The sequence below is a fragment of the Gymnogyps californianus genome, chromosome 21, assembly GCF_018139145.2.
Source record: "Gymnogyps californianus isolate 813 chromosome 21, ASM1813914v2, whole genome shotgun sequence".
NCBI classification, from domain to species: domain Eukaryota; kingdom Metazoa; phylum Chordata; class Aves; order Accipitriformes; family Cathartidae; genus Gymnogyps; species Gymnogyps californianus.
In genome coordinates, this window is record NC_059491.1 from 4,760,992 (window position 1) to 4,787,729 (window position 26,738).

Consider the following 26,738-nt stretch of genomic DNA (forward strand, 5'->3'; position numbering starts at 1 on the left):
TCAAAGCGCAGGATGTGCGCCATGCAAAGAAAAAAAAAATCCCATTGAAAAGGAACAAAAAATTTCAGCCCTAACAATCGTTCCTCTCATTTTTGTATACTTGGGCATGTTCCAGTGCATGCAGCGAGAAGACAAAATGGCCATCTGCAGAACATGAAATGTATCTAACGAGAGATTTGTACACCTTGAAAGTCACCAGTGCTGAAGCTGCAAATGACTAATGACAGTCTTTCCTCATGAGTGGGATTAATTGCATCACCCCTTGATGCTTATTTCTGTATCCAGTTTATACCTAGGGATAGTTACAAGATAATTCATTCTGTGATTTACATACCAGATGAAATCTGGCAAGTAAAGAAAATATGAGAAACTTACTTTCAACCCAAAACAGCTTTTGGATAGTAATAACATCACAAACTGAAAGTAGTCCTTTTAAGCAGAATACTGTAAAAAGGATCCTCAGCACCAGAGGTTTTTGTGTGTGGTTTCTTGTGTATTATGGTACCTTTTTACTTTCAAGTATCCTAGCCTTGTGTCTGAGAAGTAGCAGCCGCTGGACATCAAGTAGTAACTGCGTACGTGCACATTCACACACACAAATACACGGGCATGTTTAGTTCTATAGCCACACACAGAGAAGGCAGAGGCCTAGCAATCTGCTGCTTTCCAATAGAAAAGTGCCGGTGTGGCATACGGTCACATCCTGCAGACGCACGTGCGCGCCTGGCCAAGGTGCCTTGTGTAAGCCACAGCGGTGATCTAGCACAGTTTAGATGCAATTGGTGCATTTCCAATTTCATCTAAACTCTTGGACTTTTCTAAAGGGACTTCACTGTCAGCGACAAGCTTGGCACACGCTGGCACATGCACGGAGTTGGCTCGTTTCTACGTTTCTTAACATCAATTGATTGCTCATAATAGAAGCGTATGTAAAAACCAGTTGAATCTGAAATTACAGGCTGGAAAGCTGGCTGCTTCCGACACACAAAAGCACGATGGTTTTGGTACAGGCTCACTGGCCTTACAGGAGAGGGAGCTCTGGAATCACGGGATCGGTTCGACAAGGCATGGGGTCTTGCTAAACCAGGCAGAAAGTGGTTTCCACGTGCAGTTGAGAACAGGCGGTGATGGGAGGGAATTCAGATCTCACGATGCCTGCTGTTAAGTCCGCTGAGGTGTACGCAGATTCGCCTGCTGCCTGGGGAGGCCAAATTCCACCACTCTGGGAAGGACCCCCATTTTTTTGATGCAGCTGTCCATCCCCGTGGTGGCAGGGAAGGTTTCAGGGGGAGCAAGTGTCAGGCTTGTGCTGCCAGCACAGTGGGACCACAAACAAAGGGGGAATCAAAAGGAGATGTGGCATAGACACTTCTGTGCCTTTGATGAAAACTAGGAGCCAGGGCAGTGGCGGGAAGATCAGTCCACAAAGCTGTTTGATACATCTGGATCCCAAGGCCTACGTGCTTTCTGTTTGTTCAAAGGTTTGCTCTGATATTTTTGAGCCATCCTCTACCGCTAATGTGGAACACTTCATCTGTGCACTTACTGCATTTCCACTATAAATTCACTGCTTCTCCTTTAGTGCAGAAAGTAGTAAATGGATTTACAAGCTTCTCTTCTTGTCCTCAGTGACTGACTTCACTTTAAACTGTTATAAATGGCCAAAGCATTCAAGGGAGAAAGAGATGGATTGATTTCAGATTTGCATTTTTGTCCTTCCCACTGCAAATCTGCTCCTCCAGGAGGAGGTTTCTGGCTCCCACCTTCCCATTGTAGCTGCTCTTTCCCTGGTGTTGCAACACGGCTACCTTTGATGGTGCATTTGAATGTACTTTTTTAAAAGGAGAGAAAATACAGCGACAGAAATGGGAAAATTTCCATTTCAAGCACCATCTCTTTTTTCCCCTCCGCACTTGTTATCTTCAAAGCACTGTACAAAATCGACTGATGAATTCTCCCCACCTTACTGGAAAGTGTCATCCATCCCATGGGACAGGTGAGATAAGTGAGCAATAGAGAAATGGCACAACACATCCGAGGTCTCAGAACAGGTCCAGGGCTGAGGAGAGCTCACAACCTCCTGGCACCTGCACGGGGACTCTCTCCACTGGAGAGGCCTGTTCTGAACACTCTTCCTCCTGAACAGCTGGGCAAGAGGATTTTAGGTTTTGTTAAGTAGTAGAGAAATCTATCATCTGCCTTCCTAAAGACATATACCTCTCCTGTTTAGAGACTGAAGACAGGTTCAGGCTGTACATACCTGGAAACATCTGCTGTCTGGATTTTGATGGGACAGTAGACTTTTGGGCTCTGAATTCAGCTATTCCCACTGTCAGTGATTTTATAGCCTACATAGAAGCCACAATATGCCTCTTTCAATCACTGTTTATTGCAGGAGATGAGAGAAGAACCTGAGTACTACAGAGCATAAAACCCACAGGTGAGGACTTATTTCAAGTAGTGCAGTAAAATGGATCAGTCAGCTTTGCAACGGAGGAGCAGTGCAGCAGCCTGTGAGCTTTTCTTCCCCAGCTTTTGTTTGCAGACCCACTTCACTGAGAAGACAAATCAAAAAATAAAATAGTGTAGAGGTAGGAGCACATCCTGGAATCTGCCTTCACAAAAGCCCTGCAGCTCCACTCTGATTAGCAAGCGGGTCTTTTTCAGGGATTTGTCACCTGCTCTCCAAACTACTGGCTTAGGAGCTTTAGCATACACTGCTTTTTTCACCATCTTTTTGATTTTGCATGTACTCACAATAGTGCAAACGAGACATGGTTGGCATTAGGCTTCTGATGCAAAAATCCCCAAGCCCAACCTGTACTAACATTCTCCCACCAGCTGATGCCTCTGGAGCAATAGCAAGGCTGGGACATCGGCAGGGCATTTTCTAGGCAGGACTCCATTCTGCACAGCCACATAGCAACACTTCAGACACCTAAAAACTATGAGGACTGTGGTCGCAGTGAGAAGGAAGCAAAAGGACAGCACAAATGTCTGTTCTCCCCTGCAAAATCCCACCCCTTTTCCCTTCTTGGTGTAAGCAGTGTTTGGGGAGAAAGTAGCCTCAGATTCAGCACATTTGCATAGCTTTGGGGGTTGTCTCTGGTTGGGACAGTGGTTAAGTTAAACCAATTTAATCCAGTCAGGTTGTAGTGGTGTTTTCTGTCCTTAAAATCTATGAACACTGATCACCGAGGCTGATACTGGAAGTCTCTGATCAGAAGCAGTCTGACATTTACTGGGTCAGTTCGATGAACGTTCATCCTGTCGCTCTAAATAAGCAACAGAGGGTCAGGTCATCATAAGCCACAACAAACGAGGTCTATACACTTTGCCGAAGAGCTTTCAGAAGCAGATTGAAAACTCTCTGTGGAGGCATTTTCCCCATGCCCTCTCCCAAGGTCATCCTCGCCCCACACCTTCTCACCCCCCACGCCTGGCAGCGGCGGCTGAGCTGCTCTGCTCTCCATGCTCAGCTGCAGGGATTTCACTCTGGGACTTAGACTGAAAAGCATCTTAACTTGCATTTTAGTTTTAATACCTGCATAGGTAGTTGAATTAACAGAATCAGTCCTCTTGTTTTTCAGCACTAGATGCCTGTTTAATGCAATATATATTATTCAAGACCCTTCTGCAGAATTTCAGGGAGCGAGAACAAGCACTTACAACGAGACATGGATAAAGCCCACAGCAACCAACTGAGGCATATTCACATCTTGATATATGAAGTTCTATCTGTGTCTTTTGCTTTGACTAATGCAGCTGCTATAGGACATTGGTGCCTTCGTGACTGACACTGTTTGCAAGCATTTTGTAAGCAAGAGTCAGCTGGTGGTTTTGGATGACTTCTCAGATTAAAACACGTCATAAAATGCTTGCTATTAAACAGAGACTCAACAATAAAAGTAAGTGGGTTTTGTGGGGCGAGGGGTTCAGGCAACTCATGTGCTGCAAGTTAAATGCACACAAAAATCAAAAGTTGCTGTTTCCCTGTCCACACACAAATTGTGTTGGGTCACCCTGAAACCAAGACACTCAGCAATGTGGAGCATTAGCAAAAGTGTTTAGTGTCCTTGTTAGTCTGTTTTAAAACCTTTCTTAAGGAGTTTTCAAAAGAAACATCCCTTCAAAACAAACTACGTTAGTGAAAGTGCTTTGTTGTCAAAATGCTAAAACGAAACACACCATCACACAAATAATATTTTGAGCTCAAATCAGTTTGCCAAGTCTGTAAACAGTTCCGGGTGGGCAGAAGTGATCTTTGCCATTCGTCACTGCTAGCAGGAGTTTGATCTGTCTGAAGTGAAGCATCTGGCAGAGAAGAAGCCACTGCTTCTGAAGAAAAAAACCTTTCTGTGCAGCACAGGATGATGCTTGCTTGACACAGTTCTGGTCCTTGCAAGGAAACCAAGGAAGACCGCATATTCTGCTTTTGAAATGCACCAATCCAGGTGCTTTCCCAGCTCATTTTCAGAGGGAACCTACATGCCCCCTGCCCATCACAGAACTCCCTCATTCTCAAATTTCTCTTTGGATGACTGGGTTAACCTCATACACCTTGTTACACTGGTAAAATTGCTGGTTGCTGACAGCCAGCATCAGCGATGGGAGATGCTGAGCTGAGCTTAGCTGGACTGCAAGCACAGCCAAGGAGAAGGAGGCTCAGCCCCATTAGAAGCACGAGGTGACGGCCCGGGGATGCTCAGTGCTGGTCACGGTGCCTCCACTGCAGACACCATTGTCAGCAAGGTGTCATTTTGCCTGGGCTTTGTCCAAGGTTTTTATTTTGCAGAACTACTTTGTATGTCTTTTCTCTCCTGTAACTTAAGCCCGTAACTGCCAGCCTGGATGATTAAAGGTATGTGTTTCTAGACAGAGCTAAGCCTGTGCATTGTACTATAAACACAAGATTTCACCACACGCAAACTTCAAGTGTGGCACAAGGAGGTGATCTAGACCTCGTGATTATTTTCTTCTTTATAGTTTATTTTGTATCTCTCATTTTTATCATCTGAGTTCTTCACTCAACCCTCATTCTCCTCCCTGCCTCAGTTCTCTTCCTTGTTTTTTTTTTTTTCCCCTTTCCTTTTTTACCTTCAGCTTTTCTTAGCAGAATTGAGTGCTGCAGCTGGTATGGCTTTATTTCTTCTTCTTACCCTCCTCCACACCGTGCACTTCTAGTCTCTGCAACTGTATCTGTCCATGGAGCACAAAGTACATGTCGAGTGCGTCAGATCTGATAGCACTTCAGTCCCTCTTGGGGACCGACAGAGAGAACACAAATGGGTATCTCTCTCACTGTAGAAATGACCAAACCTGGATTCCTCAGGATAGGACAGCTTGAGCACCATCATGGTGACCCCAGCAGTCAGATGCAGGGAAAAGCTACGTTCCCATGTGCTCAGAGACGAGCAGGGTTCTTGCATTTTATTCTCACACCCACCCACAGCTCATATCTACAAGGAAATCATTTCACCCAGCAATACAAAGAGAACAGTAATAAAAGCTTTCCAAGGGAGTGGTGGGACTAAGCTGGTGCCTGGCACAGTTCTTTAAATCCTGCTGTGAAAGGGAGCATGAGGCCATAGCCTGAGATACTGCTGCAGGGCAGGCAGGGCTGGCTGGCTGCCCAGCAGCGATCCTCTCTCTCTCCATCCACCCTCGTGTCTCCTTGCAGTCTACACAGGAGCAGGAAAGCCAAATATCCTCCTTCCAGCGGGGAGGACACAGCAGCTGCACTCCCTTCATCTGCTCTTACTGGTCCTGTGCGCTGTTGTGGGGCTTCTCCCCTCAGCCGCCGGCTGAGAAGCCCCCAGCAGCCTGCGAGGCTGTTTACACAAGTCTTTATGTCTGTGAATGAGCGAGTGGGTGTTGACGAAGCACTGCAGTCAATGAATTTCCTTCAAAGAAAGACAGCTCACTCCCACAGCTTCTGCCTCTCCCAAGACAGGGAAACGTGGCATGGCTTGCCAAGGTCCCTTCCTGGGGACATCAGAGGGCACAGCAGCCCAGGGCGAGTAGTGCACGCCACAGGCTGCCCAGGATGATCATGCTGGCTGCACACAATGAGACAGCGACTTTTTTGTGCCCAGGATAAGCAAGCGGGAGGGAAAAAAGCATTGGGTGTAAAATTGTTCTTACCCACGCTACAGGCAGTAAAATCTCGTACCTGGCAAGTCGCAAGGTTTCACTGAGCTGAGCAGTTCCTGCAAGGAACAGTCGATCCACTGTTCAATTGTAGTTTTGTTTCTTTTTAAAATCAATGATCTAAGAAAAAAAATACCGTTTCTAACATTTTTGAATGACACAAAAATTGGGGAAGGAAGGTGAACAGGATGAAACGCGGACACTGAGCAATCCAGATCATCGCTCCAGCCAGCATCGCGTTGTGGACACACGTCAAGTCAGGTCTGCGCTCAAGGGACAAAGCTGTCCTCACCAGGTGGGTGATCTGACAGTGAGCTTCCAACAGCACCAAACAGAACTAGGAAGGTTACAGTACTGCTGTGTTTGACACTGGTGCTGCTGCTGCAAGATAGGGTCCAGTTTTGATGCCACAGTACTAGAAAACGAGTGAGCAGGCTCTATAGGTGGTTCAAAATAACCAAATGGTTGGAAAACATGCCTTGCACTGACAGCTTCAGTTTCTGAGTGTGAAGGTTATGAATGATGCGCTTACTCCCTACCAGGGGCTAATGTCTAATGAGAAAGCCAAATGTTGAATCATTTGGTTTCTCATTGATAATAGAGGGATGGCAACATTCCTTTCTGTCCAGAACAAACTCTTTGAGACAGGGCCTGTATGAGACCTAGAAGCCAAGATGTTAGGAAATTAATACTAAGAGCAGGCTGGGCTACGAACCAGAACAGCTACCTCTACAAACCTAGAAATAAAGCCAGTGGGTAATGGGAGATCTTTCCCACTCCAGTCCTTTGCATCACTCCATTATATATCCTGTTACCTGAATAGCTCCCGAAAGTGCCACCTGCCTCTCCTCTCTGCTCATCAGTCATCTCTTCTGCCTGCTCCTTACTTCAGATCCGCTTTTAAGGCTGCCTGCTATTCTCCGAATAGCCTCCCAGTTCGTGTTTGCTAAGCAGACGCCTCCTCCTGCTCCAAAGAGTGCCATCCCTGCAAATTATTACAGTAATAAAGCCACTGGCTGTGTTACATTTGCACTCTGTTATAAAGCACAGCCTTTCGAGTAGGAGCTCCGTGGGGACAGTACAGAAAGGTGAGGAGCTATGCAGCAGGATTCAAACCCTGATTAAGGAGCAGACACATCTCTCCCCCTCTCTAGCACTGCAGGTTTAGGTCTTGATTTTCAGCAATCAAATCTTGTTCCCTATTCACTTATTCCCCTCACTCCAAACACACACACAGTTACCATTCACTTTTCTCTAACATGCTTTAAATTCTTATCTACAAACCATAGTCCCGTGTTTCAGCACTTACCCATTTTGGCCTCTTTTCTTCCTTTGCAAGTAACTCCTTTCAACGCTCTAGCCTCATTAGGTAGAGCATGAATCCTCTGCAGCTGGAAGCACCTTGCTGATCTGGCCCAAATACTCTCTGAGATTTAACTTGAAAGCTTTATATAGCGCTGGTTTGATGGGACAGGTGAGCACAGCATCTGACATTGTGGGATTGATTTCCTGGTGTAGGAAAGGAGCATACAGTTCAACAGCATCTGACTTTAGCTTTTGACTTTACAGCCCAAGCAATGTTCTTCTAACCCTGCCATTTTACATGCAATTTCCTGATTATTTTAAGACATGACACAACTGGTAATTGTACCTGTAACAGTTCTCCATCATGCACTGATGACAAGGGTTGCATGATAATTAATACCTGGGCTTCATTTGCAGCTTTGTTAACCAGCAGAAGTAGAAGGCTCTTTTGTCAGAGCTGGGACCTAACTATTCATCTGAACAGCGAGGATTCCAGCTCACAGCGCACTAGCTTACTTTTCCCCCCAGGTTTACGTAGCTGCACACAAGTACAGCAGCCCAGGCGCCAGCCACTACTCATGTCAGGCATTTCATCACAGCTGTACTGCCACTTAGGGTTCTGTCCATTTATGGCAACCAGCGACCTGATTTCCCAGCTCTTTTTGCTTTCTGATGCTTATTAAAAGAAAAATCACCAGGTGTAAATACAGAAGCCCAGGTAAGGTGGGTTGAGAATTTGGACTTCACTTTCTGAAGTACCAGGTAAGAAACAGCCATGCTATTGCTTCCTAAAATGGTTCTGCTAAAAAGCTTTCTAAACCATTTTGCATGTATTACAAGCTTGCCTCTTCGACAGAAAAAAATGCCATCAAGGGATTTTTCTATGTGCAATTAGCTGGTTTATTCATTTAACAGGTCTAATTCAGAGAGCAGCTATGTGTGAAAAGTGCACCAGGTTCCAAATCTGGTGCAACCAGCTTAGACCAATGCCTTATGAAAGGACAAATATGTGTGAGAGGAGGCATTTACCATGTGCTGAGTTGGGCTGGAAATTTAGTATTTAGAGCAAAGCTCTTCTTAAGAAGGGCTTGACAGAGGAGATAAATCTCATAAGGAGAAACAGTTGCCAACTGCCTAACAAAGGGATGCTTTCATTGCACCGGTTATTGTCTTTGCAGGGAGGTTTGTTTCAGTAGCCAGCTGTGCCTGCATTTGCTTTCAGACTCCATCTGCTGCGCTGGCTGTAGGGCCTGGGGAAGCCTAAACTGCAGTTGGGGTCTGAATTCACCTTGCTCCCAATGGATGTTGGTCCATGCTCATTTGGACACAGCAAAACACAGACCTGGATCCAAATGTACCCACATCCCAGGTGACAGGAGTTCATATTCCTCCTACTTTGAATGTGAGCGAGCTCACAGGACCATGGGCCACATTCCCTCAAGAGACAAGCTTTAGCCTTTTGCACAGGGACTACTCACATCAGAAAAGAGGGCATTGTACAAGAGCCATTATTCTCCTCCCTCCGTAGTTTCAGTTATAGCGAAGATGCCAAAAACTCCTTCTTTCCCATGTGAGGGGTGTTTAGCATTCTTGGTGTTGCAGCTTTACACAAGACAAGGTACTTTGGAAATGCTAACAACAGATGAGTCTTTCTAGTTAAAAAACATTCATCAATAGACACTGTAGAAGCCAGGCTTTCCCATAAACGGTCCCCTGTGTGCTGAATCCTTTCATAGCTATTACTCACGCTAGTACTAAACAGACCTAACATCTCCCAGCAGCTCAAACACATCTCCGTTCTGGCTTTACTCCTCACAGGGCAGTCTCATACCTCTTGTCCTCTGATGGCAGAGGACTGGTGTACAGGTTTGTTTAGGGATATAAACACACAGTGCTTACCCCTCAGCATTTTATCGCTCTGTACTTCGTAACAGCGCTACGTAAAATCTGTGATGTTTTTTCCCTAAACTAGAACTGAAGATGTTCTTTAAGATCCAGGGTTTAAGGTAAATGATGACACGTATCCTGCAGCATCACTGGCTTTAAATGTGCCATTTCCATCTTACTGATTTAAAACCCTAAGAGAGAGAAAATTTACTTACACCACCACAATGCAACACATGCAATGCCCACAGCGGGGCACTGTTCTGCTCCTCACAGATAATAAAAATTTCCAGCCACAGGTAATTTAGTTTCCTGGAATTGAAAGACTAGTAGAATAGCCATTGAAGTGAATCAGAAATTAATCTTTTCCTTAGAAATCTGCCATTATGGAAAAAAACCCATAAGCAACAAGAACTGGCTTCACCAACCCCTCCCTCAATTGTGCAATTATTTGCTTTTTCCTGCCTGGTAAGGGACTAACATTACAACTCTACTCCCCACTCCGAGGATGCTGCTCTGACGACGACTACACAGAGCAAGAGAAGCACAAGGGTGACAGAGCCACTGAACAATCTCTTGCCAAACCCCAGGAAAAAGGAATTCTTCCTCCTCATCTCCAAGAACATAAGCACTGACTGAGGATGAGCCATGCGCCTTGCAATCTCTCTCACTGCCTTCCCTTCCCTGCCTAGCCAAACCAGCAGAGCTGTAACCTGAACAAAACAAAGGGTTTTGGAAATATAAATATTTGCTCACGAGCCTTTTGTTTATGGCCATCTGCTCTCACACAGCTGGCAATCCCCTGAAGTCTTTTCTTCCCCCATGTGAAATATGGTACCTAGATACTAATAGGGTAAAAATTAAAGTGCAGCTATCAGATCAACTTTCAATTACACCTTATATTAGAGTGCTGTTAACAAAGCACAAGGGCTCAGGAACAGTACTGTTCCACAACTCGCACGCTGTTGATCTACATCTTCTCATAGCAACAGATCAAAGATGGAGATTACAAATTCACTTTCAACATGGTTAACACTGTGCCAACCTCTTGCTAAAAGCCCAGGCTGTCACTGAATTTTTTCAGTAATACTGTGACAAGACTGACAAGCAGACATCTGCAACAGCCCACGATAAAGGTTAATCACAGCACTTGTTGTCAGGATACACTTCATCTTTGATAAATGAGGGAAGACCTCTGAGCTTTTCCTCTTCCCCTGCAGGATCACAATTGATCTAGGGGTTAGAAACCGATTTTTAGCCCCCTTCCAAATGACTAAACATATCCTTGAAGGCCACCTCTTGATAGCAGGCACATAGATTCAGCCAGTTCTTTGTCTATTTGTCACAAAGCAACTTAAGTCCACCCCATGGCCACAGCGACAGCAGTCCAACTCTTGCTCCCTGCAAAACAGCTTTAAAACAGGGTACGATTATGCAGAGGTAGGTATCCCTGCTCCTCCGTCTCCCCCCAAAGTAACTGAAAGCCACACTTTGTTGGGTTGTTTGATGCTTTTATTTATCACATGTAAAAACACTACTATTTCTGTTTGCAGGTACCTCTTGCTGCACTGCAAGTCACACAGCTCCAAACACTGAAGACCAGACAGGCAGAGAAAGGAATTAACGTGTTTATGCCCAGAGTCACAAGGTCATGATCCCAGAGGGTGTTTAATACACAGAAACCCCCCACAGGGACTGTTCTACAAAAGCAGTAGAGCATTACAAGTAACAGCTCAGAGTTGGTGAAAACACTAGGTGAAGGAATCATCTAGGGGGGGAAGAGGACCTGCAAACTGGTCTTTTTCCTTCAGCTGCCCTTATCTTTCTAGTACAGGTAATTGTGATCTAAGCAGATGACTAGTGCTTTAAACCAGAACAGGGGTTGACTGACCCACACAGCTTAATGGATGCAAGGGTTCCTGAAGTTCCTTCCAGCAAAACGCGCCTTGCTGCCAAGCTCCTCTTCAATTCTGATGGAAAGGGAAGAGAGTGCTGGGTGTCAGCAGACAGTGTAGAACTCCTGCATTAGCACAGCTGCTGGCCTTACACCGAATCACCTGATCTATCTGGTACTGAAGATACTACCAGAGAGTCACAAGCCAGTTCCCACCAAGCAACTTCAGTTACACACATTTAACTGCACTGGTCAGTATCACCCATCTTACATCACTTCACCCAAACACGTTAAATGCTTGCCCAAGGGAACGGCATCATACTGACAGAAGGACAATGTCTCATATCTAGTATCACAGGATGCTTTGTATGATGTTCCCCTTTAGTGTGTCTGTTATGGACATTACCCATCCAACTCATCCTTTAGGCTACAGTCAGCTCTGCAAGCACAGCACCAGCCCAAAAGCACCTCTGCCAGTGTCAGTTTACGTCCTGAAGCTGCAGAGTGTTTGAGATGCAGAAGGCCAAGCTGTGCCCTGAATGCACTAGTGGAGCATCCATCCTATGTCAGGCTTAACCCTCAACTCTTTTCCCTCCCGAGTCTCACCTCAGCAGCTGGTTGTACTTGGCTAGACGCTCAGATCGGCAAGGGGCACCAGTTTTGATCTGAAAGGGAAATCAGAAAGTTAGTAAAGAACCATAGCAGAAATAAGGCCACAGATGCCAACACAAAACTATTCTATTCTGTTTAGAATAATAAGCATAATCACAAGCTGTATTTCAGCATCAGACTCTAAATATCTGTATACTCAAACAGGATAGGGCTTGGGAGCAATAAAGCGTTCATTTGCTAACAGCTTCAGTATCAGAAAATCCTGATACACCCACTGGAGTTGACTAAGTTTTTTTTTTTAAATTAGTTGTTAAAGGTGAGTTTACACAAGATGACACAGGAACGTGTCACACTCCCATTAAGCAAATCAGCTTCCTATATACAGAAACAGCAAACATGCATGCCTTAAGTCAGAGCAGACCCCATCTACCATGCAGCATGGCTTCATCACCGTATTATCTCATCAAGCAAAAAGGCAAACTACTGCAGCTACAGATACCAACCTGACCAGTGCAGAGACCAACTACCAGATCAGCAATGAAGGTATCTTCTGTTTCTCCAGAGCGATGACTCACCATCACACCCCAGCCATTGGACTGGGCAAGCTTGCAGCTAGAAGAGACAAACAGATAAAGCCCCACACCATCCCTATTTGCTTAGCAGCCTTTGCTCTAGTGATGCTGCCAACTGGCACGCATTCCTCACTTTGGCAAGACAGAACTGCCCTTTAGTACATGTTAGGGTTAGGATCATGTGACAACACAGTGATAAAGAGCTGCTTTTACACGTGCTTAGACCCAGTAGAGTTGCTTGATGTGCCTCTATGACTCCACGACCATGGAGATACAGGTTTACTTGTCAATATCCTCTATTAGTTAACAATTGTTCTCCCTTCAGATGCCCACCAATCAACAGATTTCTATTCCACTAGCTCTGGTCTATATGCTCATCTCTCAATAAGACAACCCCCCTCCCTGGCATGGCCAAGAGGGGAGAACTTACGCTTGCAGGGACTCTGTCACTGAGCCAATCTGGTTGACCTTAAGAAGGAGGCAGTTGCAGGATTTCTCCTCCACAGCCTTGGCAATACGCTTTGGATTGGTCACAGTCAGATCATCACCAACCACCTGGATGCCAACACTCCCAGTGAACTTCTTCCAGGCAGCCCAGTCATCCTGGTCAAACGGGTCTTCAATGGACACCACTGTAGAGGGATACAAGGAGCTTTAAGACAACGCACCCTGAAAGGTCTTGTTTTAAAGCAGTGGTACCAAAGTGCTGCAGCCAAGTACTACCCACCTCAAAGAACACTCCTAAGACTCCTAAAAGGCTAGCTGTTTGTTCTGCTCTTGATCCCTCTTATAAGGAGGCTGCATCCTAACTCCTTCCTTCAGCAATCAACCCCTATTTGCCACTACTACTGTGCTTCTTGTTAACAAACAACTTACAGGGGTAGTTCTTGACAAAGCCCTTGTACAGGTCAGCCAGCTGATCAGGAGAAATGTATCTGCTGGGATCATCAGGGGATTTGAAGTCCAGGTCATACTTTCCGTCACGGTAGAACTCTGAGGCAGCCACATCCATGCCAATGACAACCTTCTCAGAGTAGCCAGCCTTGCTGATAGCAGTCTTCAGCAACTCCAGAGCTGAAACATGGTAAGGTATTTCTGAGTTCCCACCAAACATCTTAATTCAAAAGCTATTCATTTACCAACAACAGTACATTCACTTGGCAAAGACTCTCCATTACCCCCTACAGAAAGGCCAAAGGCTGCATAGAAACGGTTCTTAAACTCTCCCACATCTGCACTGACTGGAACAAGTACTACTTTAATACTGCTTTTAGCTTGTAATACCCTTGAGACACCATTACGAGATTCATAATCTCTTCAGGCAGGACTACATGTCAGCCCAGAAAGCTTAATACTAGATGATACTACATCCTCTTTCAGCTTTATGCATGTGGGCAGCAAGTAGTGACTGCACTTTAATCCCTTTCAGGTCCAGATCAGGTGTTGACCACGAAAGCAGTAAGCATTCAAACCCTGACAGGCAACGTGATACACAGCCTGCCTCTGCACAGGGCACTCTCTCTTTGCATCTACCTGTTCTCCACTTGCACATTTATATGCAGAAGAAGGAACAGAACTACTCAGTAGGAGTCTCTGGATACTACCCACTATACTACCCTGTTTGGCAGAGTCCAAGCAAGGAAATGTATGGTCACAACCAGTAAGACTCTCCCAATCACCCCTGACTCAAAGCCAAGCAGCTGGATTAGCCAGGCTATTTACAGTAGGAAGCTCAGATCAAGTGTTGTTGCTTGGGTTTTTTTGTGGTGTTTTTTTTTTTTCTTTTCAGATGTTAATGTAGTACAAACTGCAAAAGCAGCTGCTGCCAGCAACACAAATTCCTTGGACTTCCAAGGTCATCTTCACTGATATCTGCTAGGGTACAGACCTAGCAAGAGCTGCACACGACTGTAGGATTCAGAAACACCCTGATTTCTGGTGCTGGCTCAGTATCTTCAGTGTCAGGCAATGCAGTTGGGAGGCCACCTTCAACAATAATGTAACTAACAGCTTTAAAGTAACAAGTAACTTAGAGTTCTAGTATTCTACTGGCTTATTAGCAGCTCCATTTCTGCAAAAGAGGCAGAAAAACAGCTCTTCTGGTACAGTTTTTGTAGGAACAGGTATTTCACTCTCCACAAGACAAGTTGCCTCCCTCGCCCGCAGGTTTCTTAACAGAACTGTTTGGCTGAGGAAGCAGCAAAAGCTTCAACTTCCCAGGCAAGCCTTCATGCACTCCCACACATTACCAGGCATAGTTCAAACTGTTTTCCTCCTTTGTCAGCAGAAAAACTCCTCCACTAAACTTTGACTACTAACTTCTGAGAAACCTGCAATGCATGCAGACATGCCCACACCACTTTTCAACTGGAAGGGGTAAGATTCCCTTACGCTGCTACAGGAATGAAACAGTAATGAGGTACTGAAGTCAAAGCCATCCTGTCAAGCTGCATAAACTGACATCCAAGGGAATAGCTCTATGGTCCTATGCTGGACCACACCAGTATAGCATCTTGGAAAGTTTGTCAGGATAAGCAGCAGAGCAAAGAAACAGCAGCAAGTCCTACAACCTACTGATCTTGCTTTCCAGTCACACTGGACAGGTATGGTCTTCATTCTCTGGCTATCAGTTACACCTCCTCCCACACTTAGCTCATTCTTACCTTCTTTATTTTCCAGGATGTTGGGGGCAAAGCCACCCTCATCACCCACATTGGTTGCATCCTTGCCATACTTCTCCTTGATTACATTCTTTAGATTGTGATAGACCTCTGCACCAATGCGCATTGCCTCCTTGAAACTGTCAGCACCCACAGGGAGGATCATGAACTCCTGCATAGCCAGCTTATTGCCAGCATGGGAGCCACCATTGATCACATTGAAAGCCTTGGAGTAACCAAAAACAAAAGTCAAGTTAGAATGTTTCAGAGTAAATTCATACCCGCATTTATGTTAAGACTCTTCATTCTCTAGAAAACGTGATCCAAGACCATAAGACATCATGAAGCACCTGGTCAGATCAAGTCTTTAGCTAGCCCTATCAAGAGACTCACAGGAACCGGAAGAATGACTTCTGCATTTCCAGCAAGGTCAGCAATGTGACGGTACAAGGGGACACCCTTCTCAGCAGCACCAGCTTTGCATACAGCCAGAGATACACCCAAGATGGCATTGGCACCAAATTTGGCTGAAACAGGAAGAAATTGTTTACAGAGATGTTATATCTTCATAAAGAGACTCAGCAATACCAGCACCATGGTTTTAGTTATGGAAGTGCACAGCATGCGCCATGCACTGTCCATTGTTTCTGATAAGGTAAGCTAGAATTCTATAAACCCATCTTCATCTTTTCACGCCTCACTGCAACACAAAGCTCACTTACATTTGTTCTCCGATCCATCCATTTCCAGCATCAGTTTGTCAATCTTTTCTTGCTCCACAACGTTTACATTCTGCAGAGAGAGGCAAGCAAAGCACTGCTTGACACCAAACATGGCTCTACAAACTCTTACCTACCCACTGCATTTTTATTTCCCTGGCAGGCACCAAGACTTGCTTAAGGGCAACTACCAACAGTTGAAGAGACTAGTTCTTGTCATTATCACACAGCAGCATCTTCTGGTCACTTCCAGCAGACCAAGGCTGACAGATACGCTGGACACATCAAAAGCTTGTGCTGTTCTTCATTCACAGCTGTAAGGCTATGATGTCCCTTGACTTCCTGACATTTACACTGCTATCTGCCTGGCATAGCATAGGAGAAAGCCCCAGTTTATGCCCCCTGTGCTTTTAGTGCAAGATCAAAGATGACCAGCTTGCTCACAACATACACCCATTTGTAACTTAGTACATAATGTTTGGAATTGTCACTAAGAACGTGCAATCACTTTATGCATTACCACTTAGTTTTGCACCATCCTTTCAGCTAGGGCTTAGTGTCCATGAAGTGCACAGGAATCTCACTCAAGCAGACTTTACTAAGATCCCCTCAGATTCCCTTCCAAATTAGCCAGCTCGGATAAAACCCAGTCCCTCTCCATTATTCAGCCACCCTTTTAAGCATAAAGCGACTCGTATCTTAACTGCACACCACTCAAGTTCCCAGATGCTTAAGTATTTCTGCACACAACACTAGGCTGCTAGAAATTGTTTTGATTAAGTGTTAGATATGCAGTCATTAAGTAAAGCAATTGCTGTAGGTCAGTTTGTTCACATGCACTCCAACACACAGGCTAACACCCCCCCACGTAATACAGTTCCTGTAACTGTCTCTAGAGACAACCCATCAGTTAGGACACACTGGACTGGCATTAGCTGATGTTAGCAGAAGACAGATTGCTCCTACCTTGCTAATCAGTGCAGGTGCAATTGTTTTATTGACGTGCTCAACAGCTTTTGAGACACCTGGAAGGAACAAGCAAATCAGACACTGGTCAACCACACTAGTTATGCAGGCATTAGTAGGTGATCTCAGTAACAATAAAATCTCAAGAATACCACCTCATGCTATTCAAACCCCAATCCAACCTGAGCTTACAACCAAATCTGAACACTTATAGAGGTCATCTCAATTGAATGGAAGTTGCATGAAGTAAGCATCGTCTAGGAATGCCTGCTGCAATGTTAGTTTGCAAGACCATGCACTGGAGAAACTCATCCAAGTGACAAGGTTGCACTGAAAGCACATCCATTACCTGTGTACACAATGCTGTCGCCAGGAACTCGTTAACATATTTAACAGCTCTGGATACACCTGACAGAAGCGAAATGGACAAGAGAATCAAGGAAGAGGTGAAGAATCACAGCCAAAACCAAAGCCAGTCATGCAAGAAAGAGAAAAGGACACAAATAGGTAAACAGACCTACAAGTCAGCAAGTATCTGATATTGAGCAGCAGACTGGAAACAAAAGGGTTCAAAGAGTAGAGGAAACTGTGCATCAGCCAGCAAGGCTGTATTTGGTCTTTCCACCAAGGTTTCCATACTATTGCAAACACTATTGTGGACCCAAACCTCAAGTGGCTGAATGACAGCATTTAGAAGAGGTTGTAGGTTAGGCTACTCCTATCCGCTCATAGAATGGATGAGTAAGGGGAAATAAAAAGGTTTCCCCAGAAGTTAAGCATGCAGCAGCTCAGGCATTTCACTATCTGCTATTATTTTGTAACATTGCTAAAGCATCACCTCAGCACGTTTTACACTTGATACAATGCTGAAGTACACTGTCTCTGTACCTGGACACAGGCACACAAATCGATTGTCTGCTCCTGGCTTCAGACAGGGAATAAAGCACGAACACAGCACCATCCTTTTAACCTTTGTGGACCCACCATTGCGTAAACCAGCAGTTCCAGTATGAACTTGCTTCTTCCCCAGAAGCAGAGACCATCATTAGCCAGCTACCAATATTAGCCTAAGGAATATTTGTCATCCCTATAGAGTGTTTAAAGATTTCCAAAGACCTAAGCTTCAGAACTGGTGAATGCTAATTAAGCACACCCTGAACCACATTAATTGTCTTTTAAACGGTCTAAGTCTGCAGATTTGTATCACAAAAGACCTACGCAACTCATCCCATTTGGTAATTATTTTTTCATAACTCATGTTATTCCCCACCTGACAAAATCCTTCAGCTGTGGTAGCCTGTTGTGGAAGCTCAGACTACTGTCTAGCTAAGTGCCACAAAGATTTAACAGGTCTAAGCACACACACATTTAGCACACTGAGGTAAGTACGCATTTACTCTTCAAGGAAAAATACCCTAGGTAAACAGCATAAGCTCTTCAGCTCTTTGGGATATTTAGTCATCTAGAAGTTTATTCTGTGTTAAAGTAATAACAACCATGAATCTTGTCAGACAAGGCTCTCCAAGTTCAATTCAGTAGTTCACCACACTAATCGCTCTTTCTTAATAGGCACAAAATGTTTCAGCTTCCTTTCACCTGACTGGCAGAAAAGTTTGAAGACAAGTAATTCTCTCTCCGAGCCAAAAGTTGAGTTGATTGCATACACTTGGAAGGCATCACCAATGCTTTTACAGCAGCAAGCTAAAAAGGAGTCCTGACTGTCCAAGCTCTCAGAGTAGTCATAAGAATTACTACTAGGACATTTATTAGGTAATGACATCTTGTATGCAGCTATTCATTTTCCCCCATACTTGTTCCCAAGCCAGTCTGGTGACTGCTGTGTTTAGTTTCCTTTCAGAACATACAATCAGTCCCCAGGCAACTAAAATATTATGCCACTAACACAAACTTAAGTACCCTGGCTACCTATAATGACAGACAAAAAGCTAAAGTGGCTTTAGCTATTATGCAGTCTGAAAGAAAAGTATCTTCCATGATTACCAGTGTAAAGCTGCACATTAGCTGTGGTCAGCAGTTGGCATAAACCTCAGGTTCAGGATTTAACATGCTGGAATCTAAGGAGTCTATAGTGCCAGAGCAGATATATTTAACAGTTATTTGAAAATTTGGTCTATGAAGAGATCTTGTGACTAGCTGCAGTATCACCAAGCCTTTTGGAGCAGGCAGTTTAGATGCTCTTACAACACACTACTAACGCACTCTGTACTCTGACATGCACCAACATGCAGGGCAACAGGAGTGGCGTAACAAAGTATGTTTGCACATACTGTAGTAGAGACATTATCACCTAGCTGGCATGCCTGAGCTCCATGTACCCACCTATGGAAGTACAGTGATCTCCACCACTATGTAGCTGCACTGCTGGGGGCAGAGTCACTCTCCACATTGTCCCCTGGAAAATCCAGCAGTCTGTGCTTTACATCTGCCCCAGCCACACAGCCTATGTGTAGTATGCATTGCTATCACCTTACTGTTAATCTCCATTGCTTTTGCTTAATTGCCATGCCTTGTACAGAAAGTGGACAGCAGTAAAGAAGCCCATGTGTCCTCTGCTACAATCTGGCATAAACATATGCAGCAACGCAGCCATTGTAACAGGCCAAGCTGGGTACCAAAACTCAGCTTTACCTTTCCCCATGTAGCGTGTCTTGTCATTGTCACGAAGCTCCAGAGCTTCATAGATTCCAGTTGAGGCACCGCTGGGAACAGCAGCTCTGAACAGACCTGTTTAGAACAGAAAAAAGAACCGTCTTAACACATTCAAACCCACAAAACATTCTCCACCCATACACCATCCCAACCTACCACATACTTCCATCCCTGGAGATGGGATAAGTAATCTCTAAGCCACATCTCTGCTCACTTATACAGTGATCCCGAGAGAGCTGTCTGCTCCTTCACAGCATCACCAATTCATGTGTCTCCCTCATACTGATCAACAGCAAGCCGACTCATTCTCTTCCACTGTGCATTTCAAGTGTTTAAGTTATGAAAGTCATCCATTCCCCTTCCAAAAAGGTAGCTTTATTCACTGAATCTACTTTTGAGCTCAGTCTGGCAGGTGAACTCTTAAAATTCTGCTAAGATACAGCATAAAAGGGACAATTAGGAGGCCTACTTTGTTAATATGAGTTCTGAGCTCTTCTGACAACAGCACAGCCACCCAGACAGCCCATTCTTCCAGCCAAGGATGCTGAACTTTGAGTAAATCAGTACACTGGAGTCTGTTCTGCCTGTGGTTCAAGATGCCAGTCTCCAGTCTTGCCCTTATCCCACTACAGCGAAGAGCTTAGTAGGGGCAATCTCATTAAATGACTGCATTAATCTTTTGAGGCAGAAAGATCAGCTATTTAGTTAGTGTATTACAGCTATTGTGTTTGCTCATTCCACCAAACCACACTGGTATGTGTTTGCACAATGCCTTTGTCAGATCCTATCAGATGTGGGATGAACAACTACCAAACCAAGGGAAAGTCCTACAATAATTAAAAATATAAGACATTATATGTGAAAACCCAATTAGACAAGTTGTTTAGTCATGCCTGAGTGCTTATGCAGAGAAGAAACCATTACGCAAGATTCAATTCTGCAGCAGAAGACTGTTGCACTACACAAAGTTACTGCTAGATAAATCAAGAATTAAACTTCAAGTGCAGTCATACAGAGTTTAGGGAACACTGAAAACTAAGACCATTAGCAGCTGCTTAAGGACAGGAATGAAGGCCTTGTTAACTCCAAGTTTGCAAGTGCTATCCCAGTTTACGCTTGGGGCAAGGGGAGGAAGGCAGGTTTGGATTAACACTTGCACAATTTAGACTGAAAAAAAAAAACCCTTCACTGTCCAGGCCAATATCTTGTGCTCAGCAAATTCATCCCAGTAGAATGAGGTACAGGTTTTTCCTGCAAGTCCCGTAGCAAGCTCAGCAACATGTTATATGTATGGAGGAAAGAGTAAGCACAATTCCACTACTAGAACAGGACCGTTCGTATACTTTTGACTGCCTCTTCAGTTCTATCAGATACAAGAAAGGAATAAACATCTACAGCTAAGGACTCACCTTTGTTCGTAAACAGGTCTACCTCAACAGTGGGATTCCCACGAGAGTCAAAGATTTCACGTGCATGGATCTTGAGAATGGACATCTTTAACACCTGCAAAGAGGAGTTTAGCATTAATCACAGAATGGTTTGGATTGGAAGGGACCTTCAAAAATCATCTAGTCCAACCCCCCTGCCACTGGCAGGGACATCTTCCACTAGATCAGGCTGCTCAAAGCCCCATTCAACCTGACTCTGAACACCTACAATGATGGGGCATCCACAACTTCTCTGGGCAACCTCTTCCAGTGTCTCATCACCCTCATCATAAAAGTTTCTTCCTTATATCCAAACTAAATCTACCTTCCTTCAGTTTAAAACTTTCAGTTTTAACCTGGTCATCAATATTCTTCAAACACAGCTCTGTGCAATCAATTTTTTTTTTCAAACACATAAAGGGCAACCCCCACACCTCTCCCTCCTGAACAGTTTATAGCCATCGAATGCAGCACTCCAGTCATGTGATTCGTCCCACCAAGTTTCAGTGATAGCTGCGTGCATTGGTATAAAGACACTTCAGTTGGGCTACCGACCCTGTCAACTTTTTAAAACAAGCCTGAATTCCTTTGAGGCATTTCACAACTGTTTCCCTGTTGGTTCCTACTGTATCAGCAGCCTCTTGCTGCTCTTTATTACTCAAAACTCCATCTCTTTTCCCCCCACTAAGTCTAGTTTAAAGCTCTCCTTATAAGTCTGGCCAGCTTGTTGGCAAAAATGCTCTTGCCCCACTTGGTCAGGTGAATCCTATCAGCTCCCAAAGGACCCAGCTTCTCAAAGGTTGATCCATGATCATAAAAGCCAAAATCCTGAGTATGGCACCAGCTAGGCAGCCAGGCTATCACCTGTTGAATTCATCTCCTCCTTCCCAAGCCTGTTCCTCTGACTGGGAGGGTAGAGGAGAACACCACCTGTGCTCCTCATCCTTTTAACATTGCTCCAAGGGACATAGTCTCTTTTGATGTTTCTAAGTTACCTCGTTGCAGTATCATTAGACCCTACACAGAATAGTAGGAGCAGATGATAATTCATAGGGTTCACCAGGCTTGGCAGCCTCTCCGTGATGTCACAAATGCAAGCTTCTGGTAGGGCAGCAAGCTTCTCTAGAGAAACTGTCTGAATGGAAAATGGGTGCTCCAGTGCCTCTCAGTAAGGAATTTCTAATTACTAACACCTTACATGCTTTTCTGGTGGCACCAGTTCTAATGTGGGTGGATGGCTGGATCAACTTTGCATGGTTTGCTTTTCCTGGATCCCGTCTATTACTCACATGCTCCTCATTCTTCAACCCCAGAGCATCATTCCTGTTATGCAGGAGCCTTTCAGAGGACTGGGGAAGGTTCTTCCACCCCAAGTGGTGACAAGGGTCCAGTCTCCATCTCATGAGTTACTTGCACCAGTTAGCTCAAGGTTGAAGTCAGGCTCACCTTCCCCTTGCCTGCATTAAAGCAGGGCTGTCGCTCAGCCTGGGACAGTGCACAATACCATGTATCTTTCTCCTGCTCACACCTATTGCACTGCCTGTTGAGCTCTCTTGTAACACAGCTACTTGTTTGAGGAGTTTTTCCCATGGTTGCACTTGCAGCTATCACATCCACTGCTGCCTTCATGTGGCAAGGGGACTTCCAGATACTGAAGCTCCATGCAACCTAAGGTCTGGACAGCTATTCCAGTCCTTGGGAGGACTGTTTGGGTGGAGACATCAGCATAGGTAAGCTGTAGTGCTTCTGTTTGGGTTTCAGCCACAGCCTTGCAGTTGCAGCAGATAGACACCATTTTCTTTCAGCAGGTCACAGTCTCCTTATAGTTCTTAGGGGAAAAAAAAAGTCCACTAATTAAGTGGTAATTCTTTTGAAAGAGGTCATCCTTCTAATTCCCTGGAGACCTCAAGCTTCTGTGTAGGCTTGCACAGCCACTAGTTGAGTTGGGGTGACCATCAGGTTGCAGCCTAAGCCTGCAGGTGAGCAGAGCAGACAGCAGCCCAAACACTGGCACATCCTTCCCATGAGAGCTGCCACACAAACTGCTGATGCTGCTCCCCAGACACCTCTCCCTGTTTCCACGCCCTGGTTGCTGGTGCTCTCTAGAGGCTTCCAGCAGCTTGAACTGGCCACAGGCACAGCTGGCACCACCCAACTCACACCTCATGAGACAGGCTACCTGGTCCCTCTCCCACACACCCCAAGGGTGCCAGGGGCACAGAAACCCCCTCAGACACGTTCCTCAGGGACCTCACAAGCCTTGCACTCCTCTCAGCATGCAACAACTGCTGCTGCTAGCATCAGCTTGATTTATATCCTGTAGAAACACCTGCAGTTATGAGAACAGTTCAAAAACATCACTTCACACTATTTCAACTGGGAAAACTTTTTATACTTGGTGAGAGTTAGTCGTATGTTGAGAGGACAGAAATCTCAACCTAGGTGGGAAGAACAGTCTAAAACCAGAAGCCTTGTCTCCAGAGAGATCTAAGGGAATGTCACCTCACTACATAAGAGCAGCCAAGCAATCCTAATACAGGAAATCTCTGCTACTAGTTAGAATTCATTTTGATAAAAGACTAAAGTGCAACAGTTCTTAGTATGCACAGCAGCTGTTCAGAGCCAAACGTAACCTATCTTGAAATAGAAACAGACAGTCACAGCTCTAATTAAGAACTTGCATTAATAGTTACACCCTCTCTTGAGCATTTACAGGAATAGCTTTTCCTCTTAAAAGGAAGAAAAAGCACCAGAATCTTTTGAATACTTCCTGTTCCCCCCTTCTCACATATATAAACTCTTCCGTAAGAAAACTGCAGTAAGGAATGCCTTATGCAAGCTCAGCTACATTTTAAAAATCGAGTCATACAAATGCCTGTAAGCCATTGACTGGCACCAAACTCAGCTCATCTGCAGAGAGAAAGCTCAGCCTCAGAAGCAGAACTATCTGGAAGCTGGCTTTTTTTGCAAGCCAATGTGGGTGGTAACCCTGTTTACAGAAGTGGTGACAAATCTCTCCGCAGTTACTGCAAAGTTAAGAAAACAGGACCGTAGAAATACTGCTGCTTGTACAGAGTGTGTGTGGCGGGGGGGTTAACTTCATACACTATTCTTCCTCCACAGCAAATTTTTCCTCCTGATGTTAAAAACATGGGCAGCCATTTGGTTTGTCCCCTTGGCTTTAAAGTGTCCCTTCCAGTTGTCCTGCCTCTAAGCAGCATCTTGTATAAGGCAGCTCAAAGATTTTAGGTATTGCCTGCTTTACAGTAAGACCCACACACTGACAGATGATATGACTAACCTAACAAGCAAGACAACTTAGTTCAAGCTGGCCTTTATGCTGCCACTACTTAATCAGTGAATATGTAAGCTAGAAATAAATCCCTGCAACTCTCCAGTTATCAGTCCCATCCACACTAAAGCTTATCTCTCTGCACTTGCACTGAGCAGTGACTAATAGGAAGAATCCTCATTTATCTGAAAAGGGCTTTCAGAGCTTATTAGGCTGGCACCTGCTACGCCTTACTTTCATTTTCAGAACCACAGCTTTGCAACAAAACATTAGTACCTTATTCTTTGAAAGCACAGCCAGCTCACAGGAAGTCTTAGTGCAATGCAACAACTGTTTGTTCACCTTCACAAAGAAGGTGGCACTTCAGGAATACACACTGCAAGAGCTTCCATTGGGAATGTCTACCAGGTTTGATATTACTCAAGTGTCCTTGACAAATGACCTCTCCAGCAGTCCCTCCCTTTTCTTTAGAAGGAGACATTTCACAGCACTGCGCCATTCCAGAAATTCCTCACACCATTTTTTTTTTTTTTTTGGCTCATTTTGCAAACCTCCTTACTTCTGTGTTCAAGAAAGTTTTCCCACTGAGCTATTCCTGGGTAAAAATCTGATTCTGTTTAGCTCATCACAAGCTGAGCATTATGTGTTCCGCCTCAATCCGTTCAGTCAACTCATCTAGAAATTGAGGGTCAGCCCATGCACAGGTCTAGCTGTGGAAATGCTAACTGAACGCAAGAGAGCTCATCAGTAGCACTGCCTGCTCCAGACCTTTGTACTTAGTGATGGAGCTAGCCAAACACACGCAAATACCAGAGTGGTATTTAATGCATGCATTGCCTTAAACCTTTTTTCTAGGTACTATCATCTGCTGGCAAGGTCAGTGTCTCCCTTTAGGAAAGGGACCACACACACTAGCTTTCCTGGCCTTCCCAGGAGCGCACATGTTATTACCTGCTTCAAGGCTAACTTACAGCCCACTGCGCCACTGCCAGTTCTGAGTACTAGCTTCACTATCAACTGAAGTCCAAGAAATCACCACTTAACTCCCTATCCGATCCTATGCTCTGCACAGGGAATGCAGTACTCTAACACCAATGCAGACTACTCCAACTTAAAATCATTTCCAGAGATTTTGTTTACAGCCTTTACCACCAAAAGCCGTACTTGTGAGCTATTCTGCAGCCACATTTCTCTTAAGTCAAGTCAGGGTTTAGACTGAGCACTGCAAGCATCTGAATGGACATTAAAAAAACAACAGTAAAGTTTGGCCATAGAAAGAACTATACTAGTCAGTGTCTTATTACAGAACTGCCATACAGTTATCAGTGGAAGTCTTACGTGACACCTAAAGGTCCTGCAAGACTGCAAGTCTCATACTGTCACCACTCTGGAAAAAAGCTTACTGCTCATTAGGCCTTTGACCTCAACCACTCTGGAAAAAAGCTTACTGCTCATTAGGCCTTTGACCTCACTGTATTATATCCTAACACATCAATTCTACTGCTGAAGCACTCCTAAAAACTGGACAAGTGTGGACCAACAAGGGCACCTTCCAATCCTATTCCCTTGCGTTCCATATGGTATTAATCCACCTCTATGCTCTGCAACACGATGCAATGTGTTTTAAATAATGCCTGGCAGGGAATAAGTCACAGACATGTTGAACTACTTTCTCTCTCATTGTTTAATAAGATGGAGGCCTGAAACTGCATTGCCTCAATCTGTGGGTTTGGATGACAAACTTCACTACTTCCTGCCAGGCTCAGAAAGTCATAGCCCTGCCCTGTGACTCAGCAGTCAAGTAACGGAACAAGAGAAAGACCAAGATCCTCTCCTGCAACCCTGCACGAGGCAAGCTGGTTAAGAGGCAATTTTTCTTCCATGCCTTAACATCCAGAGATGCACACCAAGTTGTCAGGCGCTACTCCCCACAACTGCTGCCTTGAGATAACCAGTACTTAATTAACTCCACTGGGAGACCTAAGGCACAGATTTGAGTGCCGACATCAAACATCAAATATTTGAGATGCGAAGCTGAAGGACATCCACTGCCGCTAAAGAGGGGAAGGTCCAAATCACGACACGCAATCCGAGAGCGACTGTTAATGATTAAGAGAGAGAGGTTAAACCCTGCCTTTGAAAGAAGCCTTGACCCATCATATCCCCCCGGAAGATTTTACCCCCCGCTGCGCACGCGGACGGGGCCATGGCCGGCGCAGGCCTCCCCCCGCCCCCCCGACGCGGCTGGCGCGCCATGTGGCGGGATGCACGCCCACAGCGGCCAGCACCCCCTTGGAGGCCGCCTAGGCCCGGCCCGGCCCCCAGGCAGGGCCGGCTAGGCCCATCATCTCACGGGGGCGGCGGGGGCTTCGGAGCTGCTGCCCGAGGAGGCCGGGGGACGGAAGAGAGGAAACCGCGGCCCCACTGGGACCTCTCGCACCGCGCACAACTGCGGGAGGGGGGGATGGCTGGGCCGCTGAGGCCACGCACGGCCAACAGGCCAGGCCGCAAGGCCCCGCCGCCGCCACCACACTCACCTTCGGCCCAGCAGCCCCGCTCCGCACCACCGACCCGCTACCGCCTCACC

At 45.3% G+C, this 26,738-nt stretch overlaps 1 protein-coding gene across 1 annotated transcript; it reads right to left on the minus strand.

Moving 5' to 3' along the window:
* Positions 1-10,829: 10,829 nt before the first annotated feature.
* On the minus strand, positions 10,830-26,738 carry ENO1 (enolase 1). Its single transcript, XM_050909336.1, has 12 exons — positions 26,689-26,738; positions 20,842-20,935; positions 19,412-19,507; positions 16,763-16,821; positions 15,800-15,869; positions 15,471-15,604; positions 15,081-15,303; positions 13,294-13,491; positions 12,848-13,049; positions 12,349-12,457; positions 11,840-11,898; positions 10,830-11,309 (listed from the first exon to the last, which is right to left on the minus strand). The coding sequence occupies exons 2-12, from the start codon at positions 20,924-20,926 to the stop codon at positions 11,240-11,242; spliced, it is 1,305 nt and encodes a 434-aa protein (XP_050765293.1). The 5' UTR covers positions 20,927-20,935; positions 26,689-26,738; the 3' UTR covers positions 10,830-11,239.

Coding starts and splice junctions, on each gene's coding strand:
- ENO1 (XM_050909336.1), bottom strand. CDS start 20,926: ATGTCCATTCTCAAGATCCATGCACGTGAAATCTTTGACTCTCGTGGG. Junction 12,458..12,847: donor GTGACAGAGTCCCTGCAAGC/GTAAGTTCTCCC, acceptor TGTCTCTTCTAG/CTGCAAGCTTGCCCAGTCCA. Junction 11,899..12,348: donor TTGGTCTCTGCACTGGTCAG/GTTGGTATCTGT, acceptor TTTCCCTTTCAG/ATCAAAACTGGTGCCCCTTG.